Source organism: Eschrichtius robustus, chromosome 6, assembly GCF_028021215.1.
Source record: "Eschrichtius robustus isolate mEscRob2 chromosome 6, mEscRob2.pri, whole genome shotgun sequence".
Taxonomy (NCBI): domain Eukaryota; kingdom Metazoa; phylum Chordata; class Mammalia; order Artiodactyla; family Eschrichtiidae; genus Eschrichtius; species Eschrichtius robustus.
The window spans coordinates 91,118,153-91,133,460 of NC_090829.1; the positions used below are offsets into that span (position 1 = coordinate 91,118,153).

Here is a 15,308-nt window from a genome sequence, read left to right on the forward strand (position 1 = left end):
ACAAGAACCTAACAAATACCTCTCATCCATCCTTCACTAAACATAAATACATGTGATATTCACAAACATGTGTCTGTATTTTTTAATCTACCATAAAGTATATTGTCACTGGCAATAAAAGCTTTATATTAGTGTATAATTCAGTTATTCATTTAGAACTGGAGGTTCTGACAGTAAAGATGATAAAAACAGGAAAAAGAATTAACTTCAGAAACAACTCAATGAAATGTCTTACTAAATAAAATTCTCTGTGTATGTTTTATTTCTATGTGTATAGTGTTCATTTTGTTTGAATTTTGCTTTTAAAAGACAAACAAGAGATTTCTTACAATTGATTGTGGGATGTTTCTGGGCAAGTCAATTCAATTATCTACTAATTTTAACTTACAGTTAGGATTGGTGCTTAGAATGATAACTTTGAGACACAAATATCAGTTATCAAAGAAAGATTTAGTGATGACCACTAAGGTAGGAAAATCTTTAGCAGATAATTAAATTGATTAGATTTAGCATTCAATTCTCATACAGCATTAGTTAACTGACTACATTGTCTCTTACCAGTTGATCAGTTGATTTTTCTACCTTATTCTTGGTTTCCTCCTTAGCCTGCTCCTCCACAGGAAGATCCCTATTTTAAATGAAAAAGCATTATATTCAGAGCATCTCCTTACAAAGAACACAATTAAATTGTAATAGTAAAGAATCTGACATGTGAATTTTTGCCTGAAAGTTTCAGAAGTATAAACAATATGTACCAAAGACTGGTAATAGTGGTAGATGCCATATCTCTTTAGGAACTCAAGTTAAAGAAAAGAAATTATGCCATGACCTTACTGGATAGTGGCAGAGAGAATACAAAGCTGATGTAAAAAATTTTTCATCTTTAACAAACACACAATAGACCAAAATAATGGGAAAAAATAACTTTATAGCACTGTTTCTCAATGTAAAGAAAAGGTTGAAAAGGTTGATGTTTTGATTTGTGTGTGTACGTGTGTGTGTGTGTGTGTGTGTGTGTGTGTGTACGTGTGTGTGTGTGTGTGTTTATGAAAATAATTGAGGTCTGGAAAGGATCTATCTTACAGAGATCTTTTTTTTTTTTTCAGTTTCCTGGCATTGCAATTGTCCAGTTTTTCAAAATGGCTTTTTAAATTGAGGCAGAATATCATATTTAGAAATTATTAACTATTTTTATAAAAAGGAATAACTTGACAAGTTTTGCTTTTGACATGGGCTTGAAATGTGAACATATGCAGTATTATTTACTGAATTGAAAAATTTATTTATAAAATTGCTTTTGCCTATATACAGCACCATGACACAGGATTCATAATATAAGAACCATAACATAGGGTCATATATGATTTATATAATTTTCTTAATCCTATACACTAGCAGAGATAAAACTGAGGTGAGAAACTTATGTCAACTGATTGACTTATTCAGAACTGTACTTTGTAAATATTATCCTATTTTACTTCATATTTATGTACTCATTTGACAGACAATCATTTATCATCTACTATGTGCTGATTTTGTCAGGGGAAACTGAGACAGATACATAATACAATATTGTCCACACAGTGAAAGTTTCAACAAAAGATGATTTATACACACAAACAATATTTCACAGTATGAGTCTCAGTGCTCTTTAAAATGTCATGGTAAAGAGAAACCTGTTAACTGTTTTTTCCTACACTTCTAAGCCCCACTCCAAAAAGGAACACAAGGAACTGTGTTATCAAGGAATGAAAAATACTGCAGCAGTATTCTGAAGCCTCTCAATGTTTAAGAGTACAAAAGGTACTCAAAATGGATACTCTACTTGCTAACTCTATTTCATGATAATCCACTCCTTAACCCAGTAGTTCTCAGTCCCAGATGCATATTAAAATCACCTGTGAAGCTTTGGAAATATCCAGATGTCCAAACTCTACTTCAGAGCTTCTTAATCAAACGTGTGGAACATGAGCTTCTATATTTTCCATAGGTTCCATTAACAAATTTTGATGTGAAAACTTAAATCATCTGTACTTCCTCCCCAACACTGAAATTGCTCTAGTAAAAGCTGCTAATGAAATCGTATTTGCTACTACAATAGCTTTGTCTTAGCTCTTCATTTTACCTAGCTTTTCTGCATTACTTAACATTATCCATCATATACTCCACCCCTCCTTGAAAACCTCCGCATCCTTCGCTGCTATTGGTTCTTCTCCTAGCCCCTCCAGCTGTCCACTTCTCAGTTTGTACCACTGGCTATCTCTCTTCCTTTCATTCACCTTATTCATCTATTATTTTAATAATATTTAATATAAAACTGCTTACATTAACACTATCAAACCATGCTCCCCATGTATTAGAACAGGAAGGTCCATCAGTGGTCATATATGGCAGCTACTTTATTCTGTAGATGGGTAAATTAATGCCCAGAGAGGTCATACACTAGAAAGCAGCAAAGCTAAAACTAAGTGCAAAACTAGTATTTTTCTTTTGCTATTCTGCTACTTTTACCACCTGTGTACTTTATTCTGCTGCTGGGAGAAGCTGAAATTTTGGTATAACAATATACCTGAAATATTGAATATATATAGTATACAGTAATGTTCCATTTTTAGCTCTCTTTTTTCTTAGTACATTTTCTACTTAAATCAATCTCATTTATGCCCATGAATAAACACTCCCAGATAGGATTCAGGTCCTTCTTATTGAACTACCTTACCTTCAAGTCTCTAGCCCAGTATCTGACATAAAGTAGGCACTCAAATATTTATTGAATGAATAAATATAAAAACAAATAAATGAGCAAACTTCCATGAACTCAAATAGCACCCCATTCTAATGATCCACAAATCTATTTCTGCAGACTTAATCATTCTTTGATGCTACAGCTACACATTTCATTCCACCTACTTGACACTCTCCATAAGAATATCTTAGCGACACCTCAGTCTGGCTCATGTCCAGAGCTGAACTCATTATCTGTCCTCTCTTACTTTCTCAACACACATTAAACCTGTCTCCTTTTGTGATCTTCATATTAGCTAACGGTACATATTTCCTTCCGGTCATTAGAAACTTTCAAACCAACTCTACTACTCTTTTGCCCCTTTTCTCATATTTAAGTAGTCAAAGAATTCTGTTGATTCTAGTTCTATAAATCCTTCCTTTCTTACTATTTACTATTCCTATCATACAAGCCTTCATTAACTACTTCCTGAGCTATTACAATTGTCATATCTTGTCATCCTTCCCACTATCAACAGAGGTAGTCTTCCCAAAATACAGTGTAAAATTTCATTTCTCTTCTTCAAATGTCAATGGCTCTGCACAAAATAAAGCTAAACTCCTTACCAGGAGTCAAAATCCTCCCCAAGAATTTATCTTAAACACTTTTTCTTGCTGTTTCCTCAGCCAAATGACCTCCCATCTGCTCTGTTTCTACACCCATCAAAAGCCACCTGTATCCTTTAAAGTTCAGTTCAAATGTCACCTTGTGGAAACCCACTGAACCCCACTCAATAATTATTGTTCCTTTCTATATATAGCCACAGCATTTCTACTATAACACTTATGTATGCATTTTGCCTAAAGATAAAATAACTTTTTATATATCTTCCTACTATATTATAATTCTCTCTCAGTACATACATTTTGTCTTAGTCTTTATTCCCTAAGTACCATGGAGGTTAAGTAAATACTTGTAAAACAACACATTGCTTATTATATGAGATAGTGAAAGGTGGCAAGGAGATCTCCAATACTAACCTGCTCTTTAGTATTATATGGGAGAGGTACAAGCAGGCTGAACTTTCCCTATTTGAGGGGACAGATTGACATTTAGCCTAGGCCCAGTTGAACCACTCAGTAGAGTCTTCTGTGTTACGCTTAGGTTACCTTCTATAAAATGGGAATAATAATAGTATCCACCTCACTGAGTTGTTATGAAGTTTATATAAGTTAATGTTTGTAAAAGCATTTAAAACAATGCCTGGCAAAAGCTAGTGTGAATGAGATAAAAGGTAAGTCTATGTAAGTGCTTGTTAAATGATAAATAAAACATTACTTTGTTGAGAATGGCCCAGGTGTGGCAAGTTATGGTACATCTTTCAATTCTTAGCTATTTAGCCAGGGTGTGGTCCTTAGAGAAATTTTCTAAAATTAGATTTTACCCAGTTTACATCTCTCACTAATCAAAATTGCTAAATTGTCTTGAAACATAAGGGTATCTCATTCACACTAGCTTCCCAAAGTTATGTGAAAAAGACCAATGTCGTGTCTTCAAAATGCAGCAACTGCAGCTGGTTTTTTGTCAACCCATCCCTTACCTCACAAAAAATTCTTCTGGTAGAGAATCCATGCTGCACAATATTCTCTTGCAAGTCTTATTTCAAAGCTTGCAGACTGACTTTTACGACTGCTGTTTAAAGCTGTAAGGAAAATAATACTTTTAGTGGGAAGGTAGAAGGATTTCATTCTTTCTTCCCACTATCTAAATAGTACATAATCATTAAAGAAAATTTTGAAACTGCTATAAAACAAAAATCACAGTTTCATCATCCAAACATAAATCACTGCCTATACTTTAATATACTTAATTTTTTCCAAGCATAGGTATATCTTACCAATTTGTAATCATATTGAATAGGGAATACTCTACATTACCTTTTTCACCACTGAACACTATATCAAAAGCATCTTTCATGTTATTTTATACTCCTAGTAAACATTCTCAATGGCTACATAACAATTGGTTGACTGGGGTTTCCTTGCTCATTTCCTTACAGTTGGACATTAAGATTGTTTCCCATTTTTTTCATTATAAATTAGTATTATGATGAACTCCACTGCCTATGAAGGATTTTCTATATTTATGATTAATTCCTTACAGTAAATTATCAGAAATAGAATTCCTAGGTCAAAAGACACAAATATTTTAGGCCTCTAGGTGCATATTGCTAAATGGCTTCCCAAATAGTTTGTAATAATGTATTTCCCAGAGGTATAAGAAGTTTCTCTTTAACACAATCTTGATAGCACTCATTGTTTTCTTTTAGTCTAAAAATAACATTTAGCTACTTTTCCCCAAAATTGTATGATTCTCTATCTCCATTAATAAGAGAGGTGGGATGTAAAGAACTCTTGCATATTTTCTAGTTCAGATATCAATGGATGTTGTGGATATTTCCTGAAGGAAAAAAAAAAAAATACTGAGGCAAAATAAATGAAAACAAAAGAGGAATAGTGTATTATTAGCATATCTATTTATTTATATTGCTCTCTATTTAACTACCCTAAGACCAATTCTTCTAAAATTAGTCCCATTTGATCTCTTTTGCTGAGAGTTCAAGCCTCCAAACTCCATTGCCCTCTGTTAGGCTGACTTCCCTTTCTGATCCCACTGTACATAAGCCCAGGAAGTATTAGAGTGAAAGCAGGTAAAACTATTGCTTGGTGCTCTGGGGCAAAGAAAGAAATGATGAGAAAAAAGAAAAGAAAGTGGCAGCAATAGCATAAATAAAACAGACCTAGAGTGCCTTGCTGCCAAGCACAAGACTGGATAAAGTTTCTCATTTGTTGCCTCTAGACTGTTTATTTATTTCAGTAACTGGGTAGCCAGTTTCTCTTAATAGCATATTAATATACACCCATAAATTAGATTGATAGAGGCCCATTACTAAAAGGCAATTCAGCAGAGGTAATTCTTAAATCAAGAAAATATATTCCACAAGATAATTTGTAAGTCACCTGTTAAGAATTCAGATTGTATTTACTCAAAGGAACATTGTTTTAAATGAGGCCGAGTCTCCCAAAAAGTCAGAAAAAGCCAACAACATATAGAGGGGAAGAAAGAACTGTAGGACCTGAACCATCCTAAGCCTTGAGGGTTGAGAATCCTATCATTAACAAACTTATGGGGAGGGGACAACTCAGTTCCTGGTGTAAGAGCTAAAAGAAGTTCTGAGGGGATCATCTGAAAAACAAGTATTCCTAATCATGATACTAGCTATTTTCTGTATTTGACTCACATCAGCTCTCAGTTACACAGAAAGGCTGGAGAAACAAGGGTAATTCTCCAACAATTCAATGTTAGCTGATACTTCTTAATCAAAACACAAGTGCAAAGATTCACACACACAGACTCACACTAAATTCCCTCATTTAAAATGGAGCTTTCTAACACCTCTTAGTTTCTTGCCCATCCTTAATAAAACACTTCTTGCTGTCAGTATGAATATAATTCACCTATTCAGAATCTAGTTCTGTACATTATTTTGTACTTTTAGTCTTATTTTAAAAACTCAGTATACAAAGTCATATGCCTATTAAAATTTGCATTCTCTATTCAAATACTGTTGAAATATACAACCTAGAGCCCATAATGAAGCAGAGAGAGGTTGGACAATCCTTGTTATTCTTTCACACTAAATTAGATCTGCTTCATTTCTTTAATAAAGCTGTACAGAAAAGAACATGGCTTTGAGAATTGTAGGATTGTGATCAAACTTTTTCTTTTATGGTTTCCTTAACCTCCCTGGTTATTTTAATAAAAAGTAACAGGCATTATTTCATAGCCAGAGCATACAAACGTGTGCCTTTTCCAGACAAAACAAAATCCTCTCATTTTCAGAATTTAAAAGCTCAGATATGGATACTTCCCCTTCTAATAAGCTCTCCTTCAGTTAGTAGCTGTTTGCACAGATCACAGTGAGGCTGAAGAGAGAGGAGGAAAATCCTCTGGCAACAAGGCAGAGAGGATGGAAGGCCTCAGCTAAGCTATTCAGTGTTCAGCTTGAAAAAGAAAAAGATATAAAATTAATTAATCAATAAATCAGAAGGTAATTGGATCCTGAATTAAGAGTTAAGAAAGGCTAATGGCTTTTTCAGCCTGCTTTAAAATACAACCTGATGTGAATCTCTGTGATGAAAGGTTTTCCAGGAGAGGATCATCAATCCCATCATTTCCCAGAAGCTGAGCTGATATGTGTGGCAAGCCCTACAGGCAACAGCGGCAGCAGTAGCACTTTACAGCCTCTGTTGGGAACGAAGGTGTAAGTGCCTAGCAACAGAAAGGAAGTAGCCAGCCTAAAACGTTACCCTGTATTTCTGAAATAATCCAAAGTCCTTACCATTCTAGAAGAGGCTGAAGGAAACCTTTAAAATCAGTGTTAACATGGGAGAAAGGGTGAATCCAGTTTCCCCTGGTGTATTCAATAGACTTTCCCTGTCAGCAGGAAACTTAACATTTACTCTGCCTTCCTGGAATTGAGAAACAGCTCTTCTGCAGGAACTATTCAGGTTCTGGCTGGTTGATCATAGGGCAAGTTAAAGTTCAGTGTCAATTTACAGCACACCTTTATCCACCAACCAAAATGATTTTATCTGCAGGCTGTTTTACTGGTTGAAAAATAAGGTATTGCCATCCATTTCTTGAAACAGTAAAATACCTTTCTTACTGCTCCCTCTATCTGAGCTTCCAGTTACCACTTTTCCTCTTACCTGCTGAAATTATAATAAGCTTTTTTTAAATTGTAAAGGCTTTTCTTTCCCTACTTTTAAAGCTGTGCATATTCACATCAAAGTAGGCACAGCTCTTGTTTATAATTTTTCAATCATTCATTTAAACATTTACCGTGTAGCACTCCTGTCACCTCCCTGAACTGTATATTATATAAGTACATTGCCTTTAAATCCACTCAAATGATCATCTTAAGTCACCTGACCAAGTTAGAGGCTCTAATTGGCCAACAAGGTTACATTTCAATGTGTAGGTGATGTTCCATGGTCCCATGAATTTGCTACCCTTGTCAGCTCTGGCACTTACAGATCACACAATGCCAGGTGGGAAAAGTGAAAAATACCAGTGTAAAAAACAGTAAAACTAAAGTTCGCTTTTCTCAATGCTACTAGCTTGAAAGCAAAATAAACAAAATAATATACTTGGTATTTTTCAGGACAGGAGTCCAATTATTGAGAACTTTCCTTATGCCAACTAAATCAGGGTTTCTTGGCACTATTGACATTCGGGCTGGATAAATCTTGGTTACGCGAAGTTATCCTATGCATTTTTAGGATGTTTAGCAACGTCCCTAGCTATCCAGTAGATGACAGTAGCAACTATCTCCCATCTCTCAGCCCCACTGTGACAACCAAAAATGTCTCCAAACGCTGCCAAATGTCCTCTAGGGGACAAAATTCCCCACAGTTGAGAACTACCTAACTAAATGAACGAGTTAAAATGAAAGGTTAATTAAATGAACATAGATTGTTTTCAGCAATAAAAATAGGACCATCCTGTTATTAGGTATCATGTATTATATAAACACAACAAATCATCTGTCTACGAGAAAGAGAAATGACAAAGTATCTCATTTAGTTTCCATCAATGTCAAAAGTAAGTTGAGAGGATGCATAGAATTGGTAGTTAAGAGCACAGAGACATTGGAGCCAGTCTGCAAGGGTATGTACGTCAGCTTCGACACATACTAGCCATGCAACCTTGTGTGGAATTAACATCTCAGTTTCCTCATCTGAAAAATGGGGATAAAGATGATACATGCTTCACAGGGTTGTCGTGAAGAGTAAACGTTTAAAACATGTAATTGAACAGTACCTGGCACATAGTAAGGACTATGTAAGTGTTCCTATCATCATCTTCATTTAATTTTGTTTAAATTTGTGGCAAAATTAGTTCACTTTTCTTACAATTCTCTACCTTAGAGAAAAGCTATTGTATGAAAAGGAATGGTAATAATGAGACTTAAGAATTGGGACAAAAAATTTTTTCAAATATATCCCATATGGTACAAATGGCAGCTTAGTTTGCATATGTTCGGCACTTTGCATTTTTCACATCAGCACATATTCATCTGCCATATTCTTTAAACTGCATAATATGCCGTTGTTAAAAATGTATCACTTTACCAGACCACTATTGATAAATACATCGTGTCCAGTTTGTGTGTGTTTGTGGGGTTTTTTTTTTGCTATGATAAACAATGCTGCAATAAACAATCTTGAACATGCAACTTGGTAAAATTTTAAAAGCTATCTTAAAAGCTGAATTTACTATTTCAGCACTGAATTAAATGTACTCCAGAAGTTCATGGGTCTGTTAATAAAGCAAACCCTGATAATGCTAGTTATCGCTTCTGCTAGATTTTACCAAAAGAATTCCAAAACACTCCTTAAAGTTGAGATGTGAGATGTTTTAGCCACATATGAGAAGTACAGTAACCAGTTCAAGGCTGAAAAAAATATGAAGAGGACATTTTCTAGGAATAACTCAAGACATTTTGATGGGAGTTCCTTAAAACCAAACTTTTAACCATTATTGACCTGACTATATCTGCTAGCCAAGCAGCAACAGCCATTCTTGGTGGCTCTGAAAGGAGTAAAGCAGGTTTTCTATGGCTCTAGCACTCTCAAAGTCTATTTCTCACATGTTAGATAGATGCAGGTAAACAAGAAGGGCTAGGGCCATCAGGTTAAACTCAAAGAATAACAGGTTGAGGTTGTACCATTAGTTTATCAGCTGTGTGAAGAATAGGTGAAATATACTGATTATTTAATTTTCGAATTTTCCATTAATTTCTTCCATTTTGTATTTGATTAGTTTCTTGGCAAGGCCTCAAAATGAACATACCTAGGCAAGGGAGGCCAAAACACTATTTTCCCACAAGGAAAAAATACATAGTTTGCTTAAGTAAACTCCAGGACTGAGAGACAATGGTTGGAAAATCTTTGCAAAAGTTATCAGAAACCAAAGATATTTTCTGCCCCAAAATATCAGGGTACTCACTGTCCATCTCAGCTCTTGCCATTTAGCAAAGATCATTGTTAGCATTATCTGGCAGTTTATACCAGGAAGCAAGAAACTTGCAATGCATACCCAATGCCCCATATTTATAAATCTGCCAATATAGGGAACATCCTTGCCAAAATTAGCATCTTGTCTGAAGCAGGTATTTGATTCTCTTCAGATCTATTCAGTCACTATTCCTGGACTTACACAAGCAAACCTACAGAATATATACATTAATTTGTTACAAATATATGGAATGTATTGTACCTACAAAAATATGCACAGGTTAGAATTTACCTGAAAAAAAATCCAAATATTAAACTATCCATCAGTTTCAGGTTATTTACAGATAGCACTGCCAAAACCATGCTGTTCAAAAATGTAGCTTGGACTGTTAGAAGGACCATATGTTACCCCTAAGCAAATTCTCCAAAAGTGGAATATTTTCAGCAATTTCAAAATATTATGTTGTCATAAGTTGTTAGACAATAATGAAAAAAAAAAGGAAACAAGACAGAATGTAAAGACATGACATGTGGAGATGATAATCAAGAATGGAATGGAGAATACAATATGTACTTGACTCTCCCACCACCAATGACCCTACCCAAATCCACCTTGATTCTCTGTCAAAGTTAAAGATTTTGGAGAAGTCCCCAATTTTTTTGGATCACATACTTCTAAAGCAGTAAATTCTGAAGATATATGAATACACTGAAAATACATGAATAGCAATTCATTTATGCTATTCATGCTATTGTAGGTACTACTATAATATAAAATAAAAAAGAATGAGATTAAAATAAGCAAAAGGAAAAGTTCTAATATCTGTTTCCACCCCCTAATAGTCAGTTTCACATATCTCAGGTGTGCATATTCTACTTTGGACACCCCTGTCTCAGAAAATGACTTCACATTTTAATTCAGGAAACAGATATATACCCATTTCATGAACTTGATAATATCTATTTCCTAAAAGACTAGAAATTTTTAAATGAGATATGCAAAGGGCCCTGTTCTGCAAAAAGGAGGCTTTCAACAAATAGTAGTTATAATTAAAAATGATTACCATACTTTAACTTAAAATAAAAGTATGTCATTTTCATCTTTACTTATCTGTAAAATTAGATTCAGAAACAATGGATAGTACCTTTTTTTTTTAAAAGGAAAACTTCTGATTTGGGGATATGAAATTAGATGTGAAAATGCGGGATAAAACATTTACCCAAATTATCCAAACCTTGTATTCTTAATCTAGATTTGAAGTCTGTGAAATGTACTTTAAAAAAATCAGGAACTGTCTGAAAAGTAAGAAAGTTAATTTCATGGTTTGGCAAATTAGCTTAATCATAATACTTGACAGTTGGGAGAGAAAACAGGAAGAAGAAGAATTACAAAGGGAGAATAATTTTGGTTTATTTAGGTTTTCTGGCTTTGTGATGAAGGTTAACATTTCTGAAAATTAAGAGTTGACATTAACTGTACAGACTGTTTCCTGGCTCTGTATAGAGGGTAAAATCAATTTAATATTAGTACATATTGAATTGTTTTAACCATAGTGGGGACACAGTATCCAAATGACCCCATGCCTAGACCTCTGCCAATTTTCTACCACTGATTTCTTTGCCTTGAATCTTTGGAACCTGGGCCAATGGAATTTCCGTTCTGCTGTTTATGCCTATTGAATAAGCTCTTAGTTTTAGATTTGGCCTCATGCCCTCACTAGCATGGAATTCCCAGTGTCAGGAAATTTTTTATTTCTTTTTCTAAATCCCTTGCTACATCCCCAGTGCCTAGTACGTGGCGTACTTTAAGCATGCAATATTAATTTAAAGAATGAAGCCACCCATCCTTCTGCATAGTTCAAGGCCTCTGAAGGCAGAAGTAAAGAGTGAACCTGTATGTAGATTAAGACTTCCTTCTTTGTCGACCTAGAGTCTTCTTCTTTTAGAAGTCAAAAGCAGCCCAGATGCTGCAGCTAAGATGGATCCCTATAGACAACCATGGGGTCAAGATAGGTCGCCTGTCCTCCGGCAACTACTTCTCAGTGTTTTTTGTTGGTTCTTCACATCTCTCCAACCTCTAAATACTTAAGTACTTTGGGGTTCAGTCTTTTCTATCCTACTCACCCTGTATCATTTAGTCTCCAGGCTTTAAATTTTTATCTCTGGCCTTGACCTCTCCCTTAACTACAAATAATATATTCAACAGCCCACTCAGTAGCTCCCAGATGTCTAGTAAACACCTTGTCATAACTGAAATTGAGCTCAAGATATCTCCCCTTCCCCACAAAACAGCTAAAGCAGAGCTACCCAGCCAAGTCATGCCTTGATCAGACTAACTGCACTCAACCCACAGACCAAGAAATAAATGTTCATGGTTTTAACCACTGAGTTTTGAGGTGATTTGTTATGCAGCAAATACCGATCAATACTCCACCCTAACTAAAATTGCAATTCTCCATCCTGACTCCGATATTTCCTATCCCCCTTCCCTGTTTTTTCCTATACTGAACTTATTACTAACGTTAATATATTTTACTTACATCTCTTTTTTTTTTTTGCTATATCTCCCATTAAAATAAAAGCTCTACTTGGGTAGACATTTTTTGTCTATTTGATTCACTGCTGTACCCCCAGAACCTAGAAATGTACCTGCCACTCAAGCTAGCATTAAATATATGGTGGGTAAATGAATTAACAATCAGCTCTTTGTTCACACCTCTGATATAATTCCCTTAGTACGTTATTCAGTATTCTACAAACTCTGCACATTCATCAAAAATACAGTTCATGACACATACAGTTCATGATACTTACAGTTCATGAATCATACAGTATGATTCATCTAATATGACTTAAACCCTGGTCAAGAGACATTAAAAAATTCCATTTTACTATTCAGCATTGAAGATATGCTCTTTTTAAGTTTTTCCAGAAGAAATAAAGGAGCTTCCCAGCCCTTGAGTTGTAAGCTCCTAAGCAAATTTTGTTTAACTCCCTTAAATGTGTTTCCTGAGCTATAAATTAGGAAAAATACCTACATCAAATACAAAGAACAGACAGGAATAAAAATGTACAAAGAAGAGGGATTTCATGCCATTCCTTGATGAAGGAATTGGATACTTAATATTTTGCCTTAAAAAAATATTATGTATTCCTACAGCATTTTATTTCTCTTGAAAAGCACTTATTCTGGTTTGCTACTTTCCCAACAGACTCTAAGATCTTTGAAAAATAACTAGCATTCAGTGAATATTTGATAAATGAATGAATATTAGCATTTAAAAAATATTTACCAGAATGATTAAAATAATTAAACATTTTTTTAACTACAAAGCAGACGCTCACTTTAGCTACTGTCTTTTAAAATATTTCTGGCGTGAATAGTCTTTAATAAAAAATATAGTATGGAAATATACTAAGCCGTCAACTTTTAAAAAATTATAAAAAGAACAAATATATTTATATGGATGAAATTTTTAAAGATAAAAGTAAAATTAGTGATTCTGAAGAAAAAAAAAATTTAATAAAACCAAAGTTGCTTCTTGAAAAGCTGAATAAAATAGACAAACCCCTGGAAAGCCCCACTAAGAAAACAGATAACATTATAATGAAAATGGAAATTCAAATGTACAAAGAAGAGATTAAGAGAATTATTGTACACTGATGTAACTTTACATCAATAAACTTTCAAATTTAGAGAAATAGTTGGTATGCTAAAAATTTTTATTTCCAAAGCTAACACAAGAAAAGATAGAAAAAATTATCAGATCAATAACCATATTACAAATTCAAATATTTTCTAAAGATCTACCACTAAATAAGCTATCAAGCTTGATTTTATAGGCCAGTTGTACATAATCTACAAGGATCAAATGATTCTATTTGATTCTCATTATTCTACAGCACAGAAAAAAAGATGGAAAATTTCCAATTCATTTTTCAAAAGTAACATACAATCCAAATTCCAAGAGAGAATAAAGAAAAATTATTTTAAATTCTCCCAAACATAAATATAAAATCCTGAATAAAACATCTGCAGCATAGCAAATATAAGGTTTGCTACTACTTCTTGCGTGACCTTGGGCAAATTACTTCACCTCTCTCTCAGTTTTTTCCATCTGTAAAATGAAGATCATAATAGTACCTAAAGCATGACGTTATAAAGATTAAACAGTTAAGTTCTTAGAACAGTGCTTGGCACATGGCAAATGCTCAATATGTGTTAGCTATTATTATCCTAAAAATAAAATCAATATAATCCACTGTATTATCATTTTAAAGGGAAAAATAAGATACATAAACATTTAATAATTTTTTTTAGCATACATTTCGGCAAATCTTTAAATAAAACTGCTATAAAGGGCAATCGCCAAAACATTTTAAAGAATATTTATCTCATGCCAATAGCACAAATTATACTAAGTGTTAAAATACTGGTCATTCCCATTCAATTAAGTAGTAAGACTACGATATTCAATATTATGATTATTTCATACTTTAAAGATTACACTAATAAAGTATGACAACAAATATTGGAAGGGATGAAATTATTATTTGCAGATGATATATAGCTAGAAAATCTAAGAGAGGAAGCAAAACTGAATCAATAAGGAATTTTAGTCAGTAGGCTGGATAAAAGATATACCAAAAATCAGTTTCTCTTTTAACAGTAGCAATAACAAATAAAAAATTTACAGGAGAAAAAGAGAACCCACTCACAGTAACAAAAATTATATAATACCCAGGAATAAATTTAATGAGAATGGTACAAGACTATATGATAAGCTATATAAAATTTCATTGAACATAAAATACAACCTGAATACTTAACACTGACTCCCTCAGCAGTTTCTATATCTTCTCTACCACCCAATCTAGAAACTTGGAATCCCTTCTAGTTTCATCCCTCTCCTCACTCTTCACATTTGAAATCATTCACTAAGTCCTGCCTATTTCACCGCATATATATTTCTCAAATTTGTCATCTTTTTGCTATCTCCACTTCAATTATCTCGGCTATCCTTTGGAAAGATTCCAGTAAATTAAATATTCTCCCTACTTCTGGTCTTATCCTCCTCAGAATCATAGCCTGTCTAGCTACCAGGGTAATCAATCTAAAACACAAACCTAACTAGATTAGGCCCCAGTTTAAAACCAGAGATCACCACTGAATTCAGGATGGAGTCCAAGCTCAAGGTTAATAAAGCCTTCAGTCATTTGGACCCAGCTTCATTTCCTCCTCCTCCTTTCCCCTCTTTTTGGGTCTTAAAACATGGCTCTGTTTCTCATATTAGGATACGCAAGTATCTCCGACAAAAGATACTTCTCCTCACAGCTACCACAAGTGGTACATCCTACTAAATTTACATCAATTTTTGGTGAAGATTTTTTGAGAAAGACGTTATTGTACATTAAAATAAATACAGAAAAGATGCAAAATTTGACTGCTCAAGTCAAAACGCAAGATTTCAAAGAAAGATGGCACTCACAGCAAACAGCTT

The 15,308-nt window shown here is 34.1% G+C and overlaps 1 protein-coding gene across 5 annotated transcripts in view; it reads right to left on the reverse strand.

Moving 5' to 3' along the window:
- The window catches only part of DZIP3 (DAZ interacting zinc finger protein 3), a 120,892-nt gene that overhangs the window by 103,711 nt on the left and 1,873 nt on the right, over positions 1-15,308 (reverse strand). For 4 of the 5 annotated variants that reach the window (XR_011074333.1, XM_068546783.1, XM_068546781.1 and 1 more), the window contains exons 2-3: positions 4,326-4,427; positions 559-628 (exon numbers count right to left, since the gene is read on the reverse strand). Coding sequence is in view for 3 of the 5 variants with exons in the window: in XM_068546783.1 (XP_068402884.1) it covers positions 559-628; positions 4,326-4,357 (102 nt within the window). In the remaining 2 variants the exon portion in view is untranslated. The remainder of the gene's footprint in view (positions 1-558; positions 629-4,325; positions 4,428-15,308) is intronic. The other variant, XM_068546782.1, reaches the window with a different exon arrangement.